General features: G+C 35.9%; 3 protein-coding genes and 2 long non-coding RNA genes across 7 annotated transcripts; 3 read left to right on the top strand and 2 right to left on the bottom strand.

Annotated features, from left to right (window-relative positions):
* The first annotated feature begins 1,592 nt into the window (after window positions 1-1,592).
* LOC147499153 (acyl carrier protein 1, chloroplastic-like) lies at window positions 1,593-3,450 on the top strand. The gene is made up of 4 exons (XM_086563430.1): window positions 1,593-1,649; window positions 1,923-2,012; window positions 2,814-2,936; window positions 3,117-3,450. Exons 1-4 carry the CDS (start codon window positions 1,593-1,595, stop codon window positions 3,240-3,242), a joined length of 396 nt encoding a protein of 131 aa, XP_086419556.1. The 3' UTR covers window positions 3,243-3,450.
* A 788-nt stretch (window positions 3,451-4,238) lies between these two features.
* On the bottom strand, window positions 4,239-5,062 carry LOC147499154 (uncharacterized). Its single transcript, XR_015195712.1, has 2 exons — window positions 4,931-5,062; window positions 4,239-4,585 (listed from the first exon to the last, which is right to left on the bottom strand). It is a non-coding gene; the product is annotated as an uncharacterized LOC147499154 (long non-coding RNA).
* Window positions 4,957-7,480, top strand: NET3C (Kinase interacting (KIP1-like) family protein). Of its 2 annotated transcripts, none has more exons than XM_086560951.1 (3): window positions 4,957-5,066; window positions 5,280-5,388; window positions 6,521-7,480. In XM_086560951.1, the coding sequence occupies exons 1-3, from the start codon at window positions 4,995-4,997 to the stop codon at window positions 7,252-7,254; spliced, it is 915 nt and encodes a 304-aa protein (XP_086417077.1). In that variant the 5' UTR covers window positions 4,957-4,994; the 3' UTR covers window positions 7,255-7,480. The 2 variants fall into 2 exon arrangements, with proteins under 2 accessions (XP_086417077.1, XP_086417078.1); XM_086560952.1 differs by having other exon boundaries at window positions 5,043-5,066; window positions 5,287-5,388.
* A 907-nt stretch (window positions 7,481-8,387) lies between these two features.
* Window positions 8,388-9,527, bottom strand: LOC147499156 (uncharacterized). Its single transcript, XR_015195713.1, has 2 exons — window positions 9,127-9,527; window positions 8,388-8,671 (listed from the first exon to the last, which is right to left on the bottom strand). It is a non-coding gene; the product is annotated as an uncharacterized LOC147499156 (long non-coding RNA).
* Window positions 9,528-15,457: 5,930 nt separating this feature from the next.
* LOC147499157 (putative indole-3-pyruvate monooxygenase YUCCA10) lies at window positions 15,458-18,264 on the top strand. Of its 2 annotated transcripts, none has more exons than XM_086560953.1 (4): window positions 15,458-16,252; window positions 16,691-16,924; window positions 17,080-17,202; window positions 17,950-18,264. In XM_086560953.1, the coding sequence occupies exons 1-4, from the start codon at window positions 15,641-15,643 to the stop codon at window positions 18,112-18,114; spliced, it is 1,134 nt and encodes a 377-aa protein (XP_086417079.1). In that variant the 5' UTR covers window positions 15,458-15,640; the 3' UTR covers window positions 18,115-18,264. The 2 variants fall into 2 exon arrangements, with proteins under 2 accessions (XP_086417079.1, XP_086417080.1); XM_086560954.1 differs by having other exon boundaries at window positions 15,582-16,252; window positions 17,080-17,251.
* Window positions 18,265-18,292: the final 28 nt, after the last annotated feature.

The raw sequence follows: 18,292 nt of genomic DNA on the forward strand, positions 1-18,292 counted from the left end.
AAGATATAATTATGTTATTTAAGTAACATTAGAGAGTTTTTTTTTAAATTATTAATAAAATAATACTTGTTCTAAATTCAGGGAGAAAAATAGAGAATAATTATATAATTTAAGTTACATTAGGAGGGGTTCTTCTAAATTATTAATAAAATGGGGGTTCTAATTTTTGTGAGGGAGGTATTTATAAATTGAGCAAATAGAAAGATTTCAATTTGCCTACTCGATAGTGGAGAGTGAGTTCCTCAAAACCCGCCCACCTATCATATAGTTATTGTTTATTATATAGTGAGTGGTTTATCTGTGGATATCTTCCTATGAATTAGCATGCTTTGAAACTTATTGTTTTATGTATACATTATTGTTCTCTTTTCTTTTCTTGCAGATCATTTTGAATTTGAATGGCTGATAGAAAAGCTACAAGTTGCTGCTCAGACAGACCAAAATTCTAACATAGACATGGAGTCAGTTGGTATATCTGGCAAGGCAGAGGACATCTCTCCTGAAACAAATGCAGGGCTTGTCATTGTTCCTGATTTTGTTTCTATATTCAAATACGGTATCGCAATATTAACATACTGATCACACATACTTCGAACAACACATCTCATAATATTTATAATTTAGAGTAATATATTTAGAATCCAAGTCATACTTCCTAGTTAATATTGTGCTATATCAAGAACACGAGTCATTCTGTTGACAAATTCTAATCATACCTTACATTTTATAGTAAATAATATACATCAAACTTTTATAATAATAATAAAAAAAAATAAAAATAAAAAAGGCAAAATTCTAACCTTATATGACTCTTCCTCCAATCTATCTTTATTTGCAGCAACCCACTCTTGATACTGCTTCAAAAAAACCTTATACCTCTCAAGAATATATATAGAGACATTGAGGAATTGGTGTTTGATTTTGATTGCAAGAGAACACCAGTGTTTGATTTCAATTGCAAGACATAAAGAGTGTGGAGTTGGTGTTGAGTTGGACATTGAGGAATTGGTGTTTGATTTCAATTGTAAGAGAACATTAGTGTTTGATTAAGATTGCAAGACATAAAAGAGGAATAACTAAATAATAACAAAAGAGATATTGCAATTTGCCTACTCGAAAGTTAAAGAGGCTTCCGAAAGACCCGCCTATCATATAGTGTAGAGATACCACCATACCTAGTTGAAAATTTCATGAAACGTGTTTCATATTTTGAAATTTTGAAATGACACAACAAAATATTTCAAGACTTGGATTACATTTCAACAAACTCGAGATAATAATCCATGGCCCCAACTCCGAACTAGTAGAATTGGAGTTTGCGAGAAAAAAAAGGTCCAACCAATTGAAAACCCAACAATTAGTAGGTCTTCAACGTTCAAACAACCCCAACCAAAACCCAACTCACACTCCAAAACACCCTAAGGACATACTCGGTAATGTACATCCACTGGAGCTCTTCGATATAACCGAATATAAAATCTCCATAATTGGGAACACACTCTAATTCAGTCACACTCTTCGTGCTCTCGTTTTCTCAGAATATCTTAGAAATCTCAGATCTCTTTTTGTTTGTTTCGTTGTAATCGAAATCTATGGCGGCTTTTGCGGGAAAGTCTGTATCTGTTTCTTCTTTCATGTGTGCTACTCAGGTATAACAATTATCACGACCTTGATCTTTATTATTAATATGTGATTTCTTATGCATGTTAATGACTATGTTGATTTATTGTTTTTTAGTGTATAGCTAAATTTTTTTGGATTTTTGTGGTAAAAAATGAAACTTTTTTGTATGTTTGTGTTGAAATAATGTTCAATTTTTGAACTGATTACCAATTGACTGCTGTCTCTTTATAAAGTAAAATTATTGAAGTGTTTTTTGTTTTTGTATTTTGAGCAGGCAACAACCAGGTATTCAGGACTGAAGTCAGTTTCACTCTGTACTCAGAGGAAAAGCTTCCCATCGCTTTTGCTGCGACAAGGGCCCCTCCGTTTCCGGGTCTCTCGTACGTGCTGTATGTATCTCTAATTACAATGCTATTGCGCACTTTGAGTTTAAAATTCCAGTTTAGTGATTTTTGTTGAGTAATAATTAGTCACCTATTAGTTTTGTGTATTCTGTCCAGTGTAATAAACAGGAGTACAGCTATTTGTTTAATGTATTGTCAGAAGAAGGAATGTCAAATGATGTCATGACTTAAAGTCTTAAACAACACCCCCTAGGATATTGAACTCCGTGTTTGAGTTTTTTTTTTTTTTTAATACTGAAAGACAAAGGAATAATAACTTTCTGTTTTGTAACATGAAATATGCACGTAATAATACACCTTATTTGAGTAATTTAACCTCACTTGTAATAAAACTGAGAATTGGAATTAAATTGTTTGATTTTTTGTATCTATTGTTTTCAAATTGTAGAAAAATAAGCATGCTGCTCTGTTTTAAGGTCTTTTCTAATTCAACGATGTCAGTAAGTTGTTTCGTAGAATTATGGGGATGGAACTCATGTGGGTAAACTTCCCATCCCAAACACCAAAGATAAAAAAGGACATGTAGGTAAGTGAGTTAATGACGCAGTGGTATTGTTGTGTTTTCACTCTGGTATAATCCTTGCTAAATAGAATTTGACTGCGCTACCTGGCTCTTTGGAGATTGATACCAAATTAGTTTCCTTTTGTTCGCCTTTAGGGGAATCAACACTTCCTTTCCACTTTTCTGCTACCTAGGTCATGCATGCATATATTCGGTAGGTTGTAAAGATTGCTATACTAGTAGTGCAGCTGTAGCAAATGCTAATTCTTTATTTTGGTGTGCAGGCCAAACCTGAGACAGTTGACAAGGTGTGTGAAATAGTAAGGAAGCAGTTGGCATTGCCAGCTGATTCTGCTGTTTCAGGTGAATCAAAATTTGCTTCCCTTGGAGCTGATTCTCTCGATACGGTAATTATTCAGCAACTTTACATTCTCCATAGCTTACCATCTTAAACATGTTAGCTGGCAACTTTGTGAACTTTTATGGTTTCGTGGTACACTTCCATGATATACAATATTCTCACTCATATTGCTTGTCTGCACTATCTACGTCTTTTAACTTACTCATCATGGCATTCATGTTAATAGGTTGAGATTGTGATGGGACTTGAGGAGGCGTTTGGGATCAGTGTCGAAGAAGAGATCGTGCAGACTATTGCAACCGTTCAGGATGCAGCAGATCTCATTGAGAGCCTCATTGAGAAGAAGGATTAAAAGAAGCAGGGCTTAGCCTCATAGAAGATAGAAGTAGTATTCAGAAGGAGGTTTTTCTGGGTGGTGCTCTTGAGTTCCGGTTTTCCTTTTAGCATTTGATGTTTTATTAAGTTACAAATGAACTTTTCGTGTACTTGTTTCGATGTCTGTTCCTAAGTTCTATCTTTAGAATGAACTAATAAAGTCCGTCTTGTCCGTTTGATGGAAACCTATTTTCTTTAGCAATTTATTCGTAAAATTCAGGAATTCTATTTCAGTGGCAATTGTGGTTTCAGCTAGAATTGTCTTCTGGGTAGTAAAAAACTAAAAATAACAACAGTGTGTTAACTGTTAAGGGGGTAAAAGGAAAAGAAAGTAAAACCAAAATGCCAGGTGGATGACTTTGCCGTGCTTTGGAAGTAATCCACTTTTACAATTTTTTACCTCATCAAATATCTTGATCCCGAAGGAGGGTTTGGAATCTTTGTATATTGTGAGTCCTCGAGATTGATGTCAAAACATCTAATGCATTTCCATTCATCTACATTCTAGGACTAGTTATCAAAAAGTTCAAGTTCAAGCTACTCAATAGGGACGGTCATCTAACTCAAACAACATTAGTCAAAATGGCGCAATTATGTATAGCTAAGCAGAATCCGAGCAAAATATGGCAGTTTTTGACACAGTTGATATGTCAAAATGTCTCCTTTTTTTTGCCAATAAAACGCTGTCCTGCGTGATGTAGGGTTTTAGACCAAGTTCAAGGCAAGGAAAAAGGGAGGCAAATCTAGTATTTAAGGAAGAAGGTGAAGTAATGTTTTATGATGGAATCATAATAGACTTGATTTTATACAGTTTATTTTCCACTCTTGAACTTAAAATCGTATATGAACATTAGCACTGGTACACTGGGACCTATAGAAAAACATTTGTACCAAAAAATATCTAAGTACAATACTACAATTCCTTTGTCAAACTAAAAGGCTTAGATTCAACGCATGAATTTAAAACCACAGATTAAGCAATCAAGCTCATTATTATATAGTAGACTACTAGACTAAACATTGATTAAGACAAAAGAAGATTGCCGCAGTTCACATAAAACAGTCTTGGGTGAAGAGTCGGAGTGAAAGTTGTCATGTATATATTCTACTATTTTAAGCTTCAAATCAGATCCAATGTGGTCCACCACATTCGACCGTTGCAAGGTTCCACACTTCCACATGGCTCACAAGACGCTCCACCCAATACGGCCATGCCCACTATACGACAACTACATCTAGTACAATGTCACCATCTAATTTGTCCGACTTTAATATTCTCTTCACCAAATATTTTCTCAATATTGCCAATGCTCTACTGACCTGCGAAATAACATAACAGAGCAAGCAGGTTGTGTATCACATTTGGGATGGGTGAGACTTGAGAGTGTATTGCATGACAGAGTCTGTAGTCAATGGTGTATTGTACCAACGCACCCATAAGAAGATGTATTCTAGAACTGCTAATAAAATATCATCCGATATTTAAAAGTTTAAACCATTGGCTTTAAACTTAACATTTTTACAGGTAAATAAGGATAGTATAGTTAGTTAGTTACTATAGTAATCCAAATTGCTCGGTTAAGAAATGGCAAATAAGGGTAGTATAGTAATGTAAAATATATTTTATTTCCAAATAGCGGGACAATTTGAAGTTTGAAAGATTACCTCGAGAGTTTCACCGTTTGTTTGTATACGGCTGGTCGACTGTAAACACGTGTTGGAATCCAACATGGCTTTTAACTCTTCTACTGCACAAGAAGAGACTTGTTCTGCTTCACTGCTCTCTTCTTCTTCAGGCAAGGTAAGCTTTACTTTCTCTTCTTTTTCTTTGCATCACTTTCTTGTTTTTGTTTATTATTCTGAGGGTAATACTGCCATTTATAATGTTTGAATTGATTTTTTAGAATGTAAATATTCCACATTTAATAGGATGATTACATTAATAGATTAGAAGATTAATAGGGAGTTTAGAAGCATGCAAAAAAGATTTACAAGAGTGAAAGTTTGTTTGAAAGGTGTAGAAAAGATGTTGGGGTCCAAGGAACAAAAGGCGTCTCACCCATGGTGGTTCGAGAGTCACAACAACCAAAGGCGTTCTTTGTGGCTTCAATCCACTCTTTCAGGTACCAATATGTTCCTATTGTATGTGTTTGCTAGCTATAAAGACTTGTTTCTGATTTATCATTTCTTTTGTCAAGTATTAATATAGAAGAGGTTTGTTATAGTGGTAGTCATTTGCACACATGCGTTAACGAGCCCGGATTGAGATAATTTTCAGGTGTTTTGTGAGACCATCCTTACCAAAAGGCAAGCGCTGAGTGAACCATGACTTCGATTTTTTGCTATACCCTTTGAAATGTTTAATAATGTTAGAGTTATCTCATTTCCTTGTCGTAGATTATGTCATTGTAAGCGTTCATCTTATACCCAAAACCAAGTTATAAGTTATTTCCATCTGAACATTATGGAAGCATGGGGCAAACTGTTATACTACATGCTTTGTTCTCTGATTTGAAACTATTTTAACTTTGTTAAATTGTTTGAGAGTTATGTCTTTTGAACTGTTAATTCTCTTATAGCCATTTAGAGCTGTCATTTTGTACTTCATGTAGCAAACTTAATTGGACAAAACTTCCCTGTAAGCTGGCATGCTTGCTTTAGACCCAAATTCCCCTGCTTTTATGGGGGAAACTGATTGATTTTCCGCTTTTAAAAAGACTCAAACTGTATATCCATATTCCACTTGTTGGTTTTTTGAAACTCATTAGGTTTGTATTATGTGAATAAGAAAATTATGAAGACCATTCTTTGTGTTACACTAATTAGTGTGTATCTAAATATTGATATAAGACACCTAATTAACTAGATGCGTATCTTGTACATAGCATGGTAGTCGTGAGCTGTGACTTAGATGTTGAATTTATGCTACTAAAGTAATAGCTTAATAGATTTAGTTGAATACTTGCTAATCTAAATGAATAATTGGCACATACAACATATACATTTATACAGTGTTAATAAGTTAACCTTAACACAGAGCCACATTTTGGTTGCTTGATTGAGATATTTTTGACACTTACCCTCGTTTGTTCCAACAGTGCTTTGTGCCACTAAGGGAGTGATGCACCGGTGGGACATGGAAATAGTCCTGCATTTCAATTGTTTATGGATTGATCTTTTCATCTAAGTTACAAGTGTAATATGTGTTATATTTACTAACTATGTTGTTGTAACTATTGATGTTGGTATTTAAAGAGCTGGATGAGAAGACTATGGCAATGGTAAAGTTGATCGAGGAGGATGCAGATTCGTTTGCTAAACGTGCAGAGATGTACTATAAGAAGCGGCCAGAGCTAATCAACATGGTGGAGGATTTCTACCGAACGCACCGCTGTTTAGCTGAGCGGTTTGACATGCTTAAGTCAGAACCCCGGACACGGCTGTTGACACCATTAAGCTCGCCTTTTTCAACGAAATACCCCTCAAACAAGTCAATGAGTCCGAAGGGGAAATACTATGATAGCTACTCAGAGACTTATTCTGAGTTGGGGGAGTCTGAAGTTGATGATCCTGAACAAGTGGAAGAAATTCATGCTGATACAAAAGTCAGAGAAGAAGAGTGTGGGGAGTCCGAAGTTGATGACCACGAACAAGAGGATGCCCAGGTTAATAGAATGGAAGCAGGCGTTGTGAAATTAGTTACTGAAAGCGAAGTCATTAAGCTGAGAGATGAAATAGAGAGGCTCAAAGAGGAGAACAGGATTCAGAAAGAGCAACTCATGCAGAAAGATGAAGAGAAGAGGGAGGTAATAAGACAACTCAGTTTATCTTTGGAAATATTAAAAGAGAATCTTACTCTATGCAAGAGCAGGGTTGCTAGGGAGCCATCGAAGAAATGGGGCCATTTTGAATTCAGCAAAATGAAGGGTTTATTTTCAGTGAAGTTATTCAGTGTCTCTTCAAAGTCTCAAGAACTAACGACGTTCTAGCCCTTTAGAGAAAGGTTATACTGTTAGCAAAAAGAACACAACTTACAGAACGAACTAACGCTTTAAGATCAATAGAGGGCACTAGTAATCAGACAAGTCAGTGTATTTCTGGAAATCTTTATTTATAAAGTATACTACTCTACGTAGCAAATATATTGTAGTTTCATTCCAAGATTGTCATTCTTATGTAAGAGCTTTTCCTAGAAGTTTGAAAATTATTTGTTCATACGCTTGCCTTTACATGTTTTTGATTGCATCATATATTATAGATTTATAATTAGAATGGAGTGTGTTTTGGTCCATAGAATCAATATAACCATAGGCAAAGCAAATTTATACTTAGTGCAATAGCTGGATGCCCGGATATTTGATTTATCTTTAGCAGTAATTTATTTCTTTAATACCATGATGTGCAGAAGCTTTAGTTATTCTATATTAATTTCTATGGCTTTCTTCCCTTGTTCTTCAAGGCATTTTACTTTCACTCCTTTGGACTTGAGAGGCGAAGCTTAATCTCTAGTTGATCAGTTTTATACAGAAGTATACACGACAACCACATTTTCTTTCACACTTAATTGTTTTCTGGTGATATTTGGCGAGTAAATACATAATTCAAAAGTGTTTTTGCCCCTTCAAAAAATTTCAACGTAAGAATGGTAAGATTGCCCGTCGTACTCGGGTTTTTTCTCCTTCTTTTTACCAACATACATAGTAGGTCTTATGAGCCAAAACACAGAGCAAAGTAGTAGCAACTAGCAACTAGTCTAATACCAAGAGAGAACAGATATAGCCACCACCAGTAGTTCGTAAGAGTCCATCAAATCTCAACTTTCTTGTACCTCGACCTTCCCAGCTATTTTTTTTAGAGGAGCCAGGCTGAGAAAGGAAAAAACTGGACGCTAAATATTATACTATTTTCTCTTAGATTGGTCACTTAATAATACTTAAAGTTTGATGTCTTCTTTTTAATGAAAAAAAAAAATATTCTGAAAATGTTATAGCAATGTGGACAAATTATTTTGTACGCTTCAGGAACGCCTCAAGCGTACGCTTTCAGTGTAAAAGCGCCCTCGAAGGCTCGAATGCCTTTTAAAACACTGGACCCCGCATCCTAACAAAATAATTCCCCCAAGTTACCAGCAAAAAGCATATCTGAAGTTGGATGAAATGCAAATACAGAAAACCATGAAAAATAATGAACATCATCCCAGACTGGATGTTTGTAGCAGTACTAGAGGGAGATTGCATGCTATTCATCTATGTGACCTCTCTGAACGAGCATCCAAAGTTCCAAACTCTGAAATTTGAGCTTTCATCAGCCCAGGAATAATGAAGAACAGCTTGAGACAGACACCCTATGAGATCACCTGCCACTACAATCTCAGGATGTTTGATTGTCCGAAAATCTATGTCTGTTCTGCATCAATTATCACCAGATGTTCAGACTTCAGACATGGATAGTTTGTAGAGCGATCCATCTAAAAAAACAAAACGTGGGTCCAAAAGGAATCAGAGACGCAACTTCAAAAGGATCCAAATGTAAGTTATACACTGACCACCTGCGAGTAGTTTGAGAGTAAATATTCAATCTTGGATATGAGCTTGAGATGGTTACAACTTTGAAGTGTGGATAAAAAACCAAAGCACCACCAACAGGGACACGACTCAGAGGTGAATTAGGAATAGCAATATATTGCTCGGTGGAATGCTGATATATAGCATATTGGTTTAACTGCACTGTTGATGTTTAATACACACCTTAAAGATAATTTCAATGTAAATTTGGATGTTCAACGGTAAACTTAGTGTAATAATCATTAGGAAACAAGAAAACAAAAACAATGCTGTAAAAGTAGAACAATTAGGTACTACCTTGATTAAAAAGTTCAGCAGGGAAAGTGTCCATGAAAGATACCAAAGCAGAGAAATACATCCACACTTTCCTAGGCCAACTTTTTTCTTTTTAATATGGTAGATTGGTCATTGGTAGTACAATTGTCTATGAGTATCAGAAAAAAGACCTGCCCTCCCTATTAAAGATTCTAAGATCCTTTAGGAACAAACAACGACAAAATAAGAACCAATAATTATGATATAGTAACAACAATGTCACAGACCACTCTTACCCAAAAAGAGCATCTCACTAAGACACACTAATCACATTGTATAAGAAAGGTCAGAGACAAAAAGTTGAACAAAAGCTAAACCATTTTATATAACAATAATTGAAGCACTCATACCCAAAACACTTCTCCTTAGTCCAACAAGTTACCTTTAGCTGTAAACTTGTAACAAATAAACCAGCACCAAACTTACTAATCCAGCTAAATTTAGAGACCCAGCTAGATTTAGAGAAGCAGATGACATAGCAACAGGCTTCAAAGCAGATGGTGGAAGTGCTGAATCAGGTCCATATGAAACCATTTCATCTGGATTTGGAGGACTTAGTGAGGAAGGAATAGTAGGCATTCCACTTGGTGAAGGACTAATACCACCTTTTGGAGTGGGAAAGAGTGGAGTAATATCTGGTGATAAGTTTGGCATTGGAGAAGACATTGGAGAATCTGGAAGAAATGCAGGGGCAGCTGATATAGTAGAAGTTACTAGCTCAACATCAGTAGATAAAGATAGTGAAGGAGAGATTGTGAAGGCCATTAGGACTATAAAGAGAGACCAAAAATAGGCCATAAATGATGATAGAATGTTCTGTTACTCTAATTTAATAAATGTGTGTGAGTGAGAACTGAGAAGTGAGTGCTAAGATTAGCAATGGGGGAGAAGGGGAGGAGTGGGTTTTGATGGAACATAGGATTTGAGTCCTTTTAAGAGTGTGATAAGAATTTTTGGTGGGGTTAGTGCTTGGTGTCAAGAGTTCATTGGGTAGATTTGAGAGGTTACAGCTTGGCATGTTTGGCTAAAAGATAGGAATGATATTTCTTTTTCTCTATTTGTTGGTTGTTGTCTCATCCATATGTGAATGTTTGTTTGCATAGGAATCTTGTGACTCTCATTAGTGGAATGAAGGCAAGGGAATGCGCATTATGGGCTTTCCATGAGTTTGTACATTTTATGGTTTACAGAGTCTATTATCAGTTATCAGTCTTATCACACACAATGCGTTATCAGTGTGAAACTGTTAATGTGATGACTGATGAGCTTGAAGAATCAGAGGTTATGGAGAAAAAGTTATCAGTGTATGCTAGAGTCAATGGTTAAGTCAAGTCACAAGTTGTTGGTGTTGTTTGAACCGTAGTGGCACACCGTCTAGGAAAAAATCACATTAAGCAATTTGAAGAAAATCATTCAATTTGACGTGAAGCAAGGTGCCTAAGTGGTGACTAAATTGGTACTTATTGGGAGCCCCGTCAACAACTCAGCCACATTGTATAAGACTTCATGGTACTTGAATTAGGCTGAGTCCAATGGTTTGGTATGCAAAAACACCGTATCACAATAGAATAGTGGATACAGTTACCGGGTTCACGTTTTTCGACCCAATGGTTTTTCTCCCACCCGCCACTAATCTAGGTGTATAAAGAAAACTTTAAATTTGACAACCACCCTAGCCACCATCAACAAGGCGTGTGGGGAAATTGACTCTTTTTGACTAAATTAAAATCCCAACTCTCCATTTTGCCCTTACAGCACCCTCTCTCTTCTTCACAGATAGAAAAGTAAATTTGACTAAATTAGATTTTTGAAAATCAATTATGTTGAGTTTTATTTTCTGCTGGTCATGGTCAGTGCCGTGTAGAGCATACACCATTCCGCTAAAACTTGTTCTATATGTAGGTAAATTAATAGCGCGTTGACATGTTAGTATTTTGACGTACCGTTCAATCACAATTTTCGTTATATTTAATGGAATGGCGTACCAGTCTTAGCCGTAGAAACAAGCTTCGATCATATCTACCAAAGAGCAACTACCACCAATTCCATTTCACGTTTTCATCAAATTTCCAGCAGACCACCCAATCCTTTTCGCATGTGGAAGGGCATACGGTTCATTTTGAATTCAGAAATTGTCAATAGTATATTTTGTCGCTGGGACCAACAACAATTAGATTTTTAAACAAAAAGGCTAAAAGTATGAGTTGTATCTTTGAAAGTTGATTGTTTGTTGTAAGTTATTGAAATTTGGCGCCTCTGCATGTGCTTGATGTTTTGTAGCAGGTACAGCCAGCAAATAATTTTAAAACACTCTTACTAGAATTTGGCCTAGCCTTATTTATGTCTGCAACATTGACATAAGTTACACAGCCAAGCAGAATTTTTGATCTGTTAGCATGAGCTGATCAGGTTTTGTTCAGTTTCTGTTAGAATAGTTGTATCAACACAGCAACTAGAGTAGAACAGAAAGAACAATAGACAAGGACAGAATTAACAGGTAATAATCAATGCGCGGATTAAGCTGTCCTTAAAGAAAGATTTCGCTCTTTCTAATGGTGCAGAAAGTCAGCAGTGACGTCTTCCTCACATGATTCAATGATTAACAATGCTAGCGACTTTCTTGACTAAAAAACACCTACCCTTTAATGAACATAACATAACTCTCTACGCTTTCTGGAAGAAGAGAAGAAGAATAGGATAAGTTATAGTTTCTGTTTCTGTTTCTCCAACTCCTAATAGAACACCAAAACTTATTGTTCAAGAAAAAAACAAAACAAGTTTAGGCAATTGGTCCAACCACTACCCACAACAGTAAGCCCAAGCCTAAGTCTGAACCCGACCCGATGTGGTGGATAACCAATGTGGGACTATCTATTATGCACTAAAGTGGAGAGAACACTATTTGTTCATTTCATCCACTTTGCACACACACTAATATTTAGAAATACACAACAGATTCCAACAGTTTCGGCCCTGGGCCAATAATGACAGTTGCGCAACAAAGTCCTAGTTACTCTTTAACTTTGAGACATCTCCAAATATATTGATCAAACCCCAGTTACCCTTCCAGCCGCCGCTCCGATCCCAAGGCGTCAATTTCCTATGAAAATGGTTCCAGGTTGTTGTTCCGCAATCACTTGGATTCTTGGAGAGCATAGTGCTTCTCACCACTGCTCTTGACAATGTAGGGTAGGCTAAGGCCTTTGGTTGTGCTTTTAAAACTTTTAGGGTGTCTGATATGTCGGGAAGTTTTCCCCTGATTTGTAAGGGTGGAATTCGAGCTAATCAAGCCGAGTTTCACTACTCTCAAGCTTGGCTCGTTTATTAAGCGAGCTTTGAAAAAAACTCAAGCTTGGCTCATATAATATATGAACGAGCCTGAGTCCGAGTAGTTTGCTTATCAAGCTGAGCTTCATCAAGCTCGTTTGTTATACGAGCTATAATATAAGTTCAAGCTTAGTTATTTATTAAATGGAACGAGTTCGAGCCGAGCTAAATGAGCCAAGCCCGAGCCGCTCGGCTCACATTCCACCCTTACTGATTTGAGTCAAATCATTTGTATTTGCACAGGAAAGTTCTTACAAGTAGGGGGCTGGTTGGGACTTGGAACTTGGATGGAGTCACTTTGTATAATTGAGTTGAGCACGGTTTGAGGCTTGTACTATTTGGGCCATGCCATGGACGGACAACCATTTCAACATGCAATTGAATATGAAGTTAGGAACCCATGCAGAAGAAAAGGCAGAACTCCAAAAGATTATCTTTAAAGTAACGGTTAAGAGTTAAAAGCCGGATTCATCATCTTCTTTCCACCTTTTTAAGTTGATGTTGCTTGTACAGTTCATCCTACTTAAGTACTGACTAATCAAGTAACTTTGAAATACTCAAATCACTTCCATGCAGTCGAAAACGCCTAGGCCTCCATAGACCTATTGCTTGGGCTCACCGCTCACAGCACAAAGCCTTCCCCACACCCCTGAAGTCAATTAATTAAGCACTCCCAGTACTTCATAGGCCTATTGCTTGCTCACCCACAATGCATCCCTTCCCCACACTCCTGCATTCAATTGCTATTAGCGGTGTTGGACAATTGTTGTCAAGGAACTCCCCACACTTCACATCTTAGATTTCTTCAATTCTGATATTTGCCTCTTATTCTCTGTTCTTTGTTATCCTACATGCCAATATGCCATGCCATCCTAAGTTCCTAACATACATCTACTGTCGGTTGAAGGTTCAATAAAATTTCTAAAAGTAATGACGCAAAAAAATGTGAAGTACAATTGTGTCTTCGATGAGTGTCAAGGACGAAAATATTATGTGCTCTATACAGGATCAGAATATACAGCAGACACAAATTAATTTCTATAACCATAGGAAAGAGTTCTCTTGATTAAATTAGTTTGTCTTTTTTGCAACTTGGCCCAAGTCAAATGTGCATCTAATATTCTAATATGTCATTTATCTTTTTTGGACCCACATTTAATATTTTGGACTCCGGTTATGGCCGATGGTGCATTATCTTTTAGGTAAGTACTTTAAAACAAGATGACGCCTTTAACTTACATTTAGTTACACTTTCAACTTTTTTTGTCTTATTAATCGTCACACTAATTACAAGTTGATCAAGAACCAGCTCAGTAGGATTCAATTTCAGCTGATTCACTAAACTTGATTGATCATTGTCTTACCAAGTCACTTGGCGGGGTTCATGCTCTTACGCCATATGAATGATTTAACACGATTAAAATTAGTGATCGACAAAGATGGTTCTGAGGATTAAATTGTTGAAAAGCAGTTAAATTAGATTAGCACTGAGGTCGAGTTTAATTTAGAACAATTCATGTCCACTCTTAAGTATATAGCTGAGATCAGCCATCCATTGCGAGCCCACTAAGTAACGAAAGAAAAAAGTTCAATGACCTATTATAAATAAATATGCGTTTTCAAATCTTTAAACCTGTCGCTCTAACATCTTTAAAAAAACAATATAAAAACATTAGAAATGATTTATTATAATTTCAATGACGTGAAAGAGGTTTTCTAAATTATTTTAAATAATATGAAAGTTCTAATTTCAGTGAGGTGAGAGAGTTTTTTTGTAAATTACTTAAAACGAAGGTAGTTGATTAGAATAATTGAGGGAGGTGTTTCTAAATTGTAAAACATGAGAGATTTCAGTTGAGAAGTGTGGTTGCTATCATATAGTGTAGATATGCATCATACTCAAGGAATTAAATTTTGTTTTCGTTCACTGTTTCGGTTACCACAGAAAACGAAAATAAATATAGAAATTTTCATGAAAAGTAAGAAAAATTGCAAATACATTAGCAAAAATAATAAATATTGGTAGCAACTACACTTTCAAATTTGAATGTCCTTATACCAAAAATAATCAAAATAAGCAACTCCTTATCTCAAAATTAATAATCCTCTCAAATCAACATATATATCTCACTAATCAAATGTCCCCATAGCCCCATCTCACTAATTAAAATGGAGGGAGAAAAGAAAGCTTACCTAGGTGAAATTAGATGAGTCTCTCAAATCTTTGGTCAATTAAATGTTTGAGAAAAATTAGATCATTAATTAATGATTGGTAACTTAGTAAATTAAAATACAAAATAGACAAAACTAGCCTCTATTTTAAATATCTATTGCATTTGCTGCATTTCAAAATTTTCGTGAAAAACTACAAAATTAGTGAACAAAATAGATAAAAATCGAAAAAATATCAACATTTTCATGAAAAGTGACATCATCACTTCGAAAACTTGCAAATAGAAAGTGTAGGGTTCAAAATGTTTCTATGCCTACCAAAAACAAAACATTTCGCGAAAATTTTGGAAATTTTGTTCCTTGATCACACTCAATAATTAACATTTGCACACTTTGTAAAGCATTCTCAAACATTATCTACAATGATTAATGTTACGACACTTTGTTTCTTCATGATTAATGTTAGGAAACTTTGCTAAATTTTATGACTAATGCGGTTTCTTAATATGCTGATACTGCACTAACAATTATAGATGAATTACCAATCTTGTTTCATTAAGAAATATAGTCAATTAAACATGATCCTCCCAACTCCGATGCAAAAATATTCCAGAATCTTTTTAAGAAATTTTGTCAATGAAACCTTATGAAACATGACCCCCCAACTCTAGTGCATGAATATTCTGAATCGGCAATTCTAACTTACCTTTCAAGTTTCATCATATCTATGCAATTTGTGAATTCTGAATAGTTGTGTCCACTTGTGAGTTGCGAATTTGTGATTATTAGTTATCCAAACGCAAATGAGTAATTTATAATTTCAATTGTATGAAACTATGAATGGACTGGCTGACTGAGTAAACCCTATTGTAAGGCAAGCAACAACCATCGTAACATACTCAAATTGGGCCCACAATGGGGCCAATAGATCTCATTAGTTGTATTTATATCACACCAACAGCGCATCTTCCTGCTGTGTCCTTGTTGTGAATTCAAGATGAAGGAAGAAATGGTGATAGTAGTTGGTGCAGGGCCATCAGGCATAGCAGCTTCAGCATGTTTAAACCATCTTTCAATCCCAAACATACTTCTTGAAAGAGAAGATTGCTTTGCTTCACTATGGAAGAAAAAATCATATGATAGGCTTCACCTTCATTTAGCCAAACAATTTTGCCAACTACCTCATATGTCCTACCCTAGTGAATCTCCAACCTATGTGTCAAGAAAACAGTTTATCCAATATTTGGATGACTATGTGTCACGTTTCGATGTCAAACCATTGTATCATAGATCAGTTGAATCGGCAACATGTAACGAAGCTGATGGAAAGTGGTGTGTCAAAGTGAGGAACCTGGATTCAGATGAAGTTGAAGAATATTTGGCCAAGTTTCTAGTGGTGGCAACTGGGGAGACTAGTGATGTTTATGTGCCAGAAGTTGAAGGTCTAAGTAACTTTACAGGACAAGTCCTGCACTCTACCACGTACAAGTCTGGAGAACCATTTTGCAGTAAGAATGTTTTGGTTGTTGGATGTGGCAATTCAGGCATGGAAATTGCTCTGGATCTTTCAAATTTTGGTGCCAAGACATCGATTGTTGTCCGAAACCCGGTAAAAGTCAACAACTAAATATAACATCGCTGTTTAGCTTAAGCATTTTTTCTTTTATTTTCTTTTATCTGTTTTTTTTCCAATCACGAAGATATGTGTTAATAGAAAGTGAACGATGAAATGTAATTGACTGGGTGCTATGCATGAAGTTGAACGCAAAATTTTGAATTTAAATAGTCATTGGATATAGAACAGACGAACAGTAAATCAGTAACTTGATTAACAGGACTAAATTACATAGGATGATAGGACTAGTATGCGTGCATGTTTGTTCACATACATATATCCTCATATTTCTAACAGAAAGTGAAATTCTAAAGATTTTTTTATTAGCTAAAAAACATAATTTCTAGGCAATAAATTCAATGACAGTTTTTGAAACTTGTCTTACTATATTATATATATATGCTATTGAATCAGTACTGTTGTTGGATATAGGTGCACATGTTGAACAGGGAAATGGTGTATATGGGAATTGTACTGTTAAAGTATCTTCCACTACACATTGTAGATGGAGCATTGGTCCTGCTTAGTAAGTTTATCTATGGCGATATGACCAAATTTGGACTAGGTAGGCCGAAGGAAGGCCCATTCTTTCTGAAAGTGAAGGATGGCAAGTATCCAGTTATTGACGTTGGCACCTTTCAGAAAATTAAGTCTGGTGAAATTCAGGTACTTATATCTTGTACACACCTTATTATTGTACCATTGATTGATTCAGTTGAATTTACATTGGAAATGCACGCAAATTTTTTCTATTCGCCTGCATAATTCAGGCTGCCATGCAAGATTCATGTTGTATTTTCCTATTTAATCTTGCATAACAGGTGTTGCCGTCCTTGAGAAGCATAAAGGGTGACAACGTGGAATTTGCGGACGGGAAATCACATCAATTCGACGCAATAATATTTGCAACTGGGTTTAAAAGATCAACAAACAAATGGCTCAAGGTACTTCATTGGAGTATAATTGTTGTTGTTGTTGTTGTTATGTTAAGAGGTACGCACTTCACTGGATCATACTTACGTCTGATTAGGTGAAGTACAATTGATTGCGCTTTGGACTGAACAAATTAGGCTTGCTTTTTTTTTCGTAAAACAAATTAGGCTTGGTCAACTTACTGTAGTGTATGCGTTTACGTTTAGTTTCAACCAAACACTGAATTTCCTCGATTGACCGACTCCCACAAGATTATTAATGAATCCCATCATAGACCCAAGCTTAAATTCTATAGGTCGTACACATCTCTGAATTTGTGTGGGTTACTGGATACACCTCAACTAGCATTTTTGATTTGGAGATTCAGTTCAAAGTTTGAAACTGATGATCAGTAAGTAAGAGCTGGAATCAAGTAAGAGATTACTTTGGTTGCCAGTATGAATTATGATAAGATCATAAGACTCAATCAGATTGAGAACAAGCCTTTTCTTCTTTCTTTTTCGTAAAAATAGTCACTTCTCAAGTTCTCAGTAACGTATACTTGCACGGTCTGGGCGGGCCTATAATAAGTTCAAACACAATTGGCTCAGATTTCATGGTTAATGGGCCGCAGATAGTATGAGATTCACAAAGAAATTACTTGGGCTTAGCTGCATCAAATTCTCCGTTTATAAAAAAAATAAATAAAAAAATAAAAATTGTCTTGTTGTTTTAGTATGACTAGCTAGTGAATTATATTTCAATCCTCCTTGCTTCAGGATGACGACTACCTCCTCGACAACAATGGAATCGCAAAACCAAGTTTTCCCAACCATTGGAAGGGACGCAATGGGCTTTATTGTGTTGGACTTTCAAGAAGAGGTTTGTATGGGGCAGCAATGGATGCAGAGAACATAGCTAATGATATTAAAGCACTCTTGTAATAGTCAAATCTCGTCAGGCTTATGCAGTCCGGATTCTTTATTTTTTTTTCATTTTCGTTTGACTTGCAACTGTTTCACGCTGCCACGGTTGTCCAATATTCATAGAATTGTGTGAAAGCTCATGAATGTATATAGACCAGTTTAGTTAAATGCTCACGGATTTATATATTGTTAAATG

The sequence above is a fragment of the Coptis chinensis genome, chromosome 5 (assembly GCF_015680905.1).
Source record: "Coptis chinensis isolate HL-2020 chromosome 5, ASM1568090v1, whole genome shotgun sequence".
Taxonomy (NCBI): domain Eukaryota; kingdom Viridiplantae; phylum Streptophyta; class Magnoliopsida; order Ranunculales; family Ranunculaceae; genus Coptis; species Coptis chinensis.

What these genes read in the sequence shown, in the direction of transcription:
- LOC147499153 (XM_086563430.1), top strand. Translation starts at nt 1,593, where the DNA reads ATGGCGGCTTTTGCGGGAAAGTCTGTATCTGTTTCTTCTTTCATGTGT. An exon ending in CTTTCATGTGTGCTACTCAG is followed by an intron (nt 1,650 to 1,922) that starts GTATAACAATTA and finishes ATTCAGGACTGA; the next exon opens with AGTCAGTTTCACTCTGTACT. An exon ending in GAGCTGATTCTCTCGATACG is followed by an intron (nt 2,937 to 3,116) that starts GTAATTATTCAG and finishes TCATGTTAATAG; the next exon opens with GTTGAGATTGTGATGGGACT.
- NET3C (XM_086560951.1), top strand. Translation starts at nt 4,995, where the DNA reads ATGGCTTTTAACTCTTCTACTGCACAAGAAGAGACTTGTTCTGCTTCA. An exon ending in TCTCTTCTTCTTCAGGCAAG is followed by an intron (nt 5,067 to 5,279) that starts GTAAGCTTTACT and finishes GTTTGTTTGAAA; the next exon opens with GGTGTAGAAAAGATGTTGGG. An exon ending in GCTTCAATCCACTCTTTCAG is followed by an intron (nt 5,389 to 6,520) that starts GTACCAATATGT and finishes TGGTATTTAAAG; the next exon opens with AGCTGGATGAGAAGACTATG.
- LOC147499157 (XM_086560953.1), top strand. Translation starts at nt 15,641, where the DNA reads ATGAAGGAAGAAATGGTGATAGTAGTTGGTGCAGGGCCATCAGGCATA. An exon ending in CGATTGTTGTCCGAAACCCG is followed by an intron (nt 16,253 to 16,690) that starts GTAAAAGTCAAC and finishes TGTTGGATATAG; the next exon opens with GTGCACATGTTGAACAGGGA. An exon ending in CAACAAACAAATGGCTCAAG is followed by an intron (nt 17,203 to 17,949) that starts GTACTTCATTGG and finishes TCCTTGCTTCAG; the next exon opens with GATGACGACTACCTCCTCGA.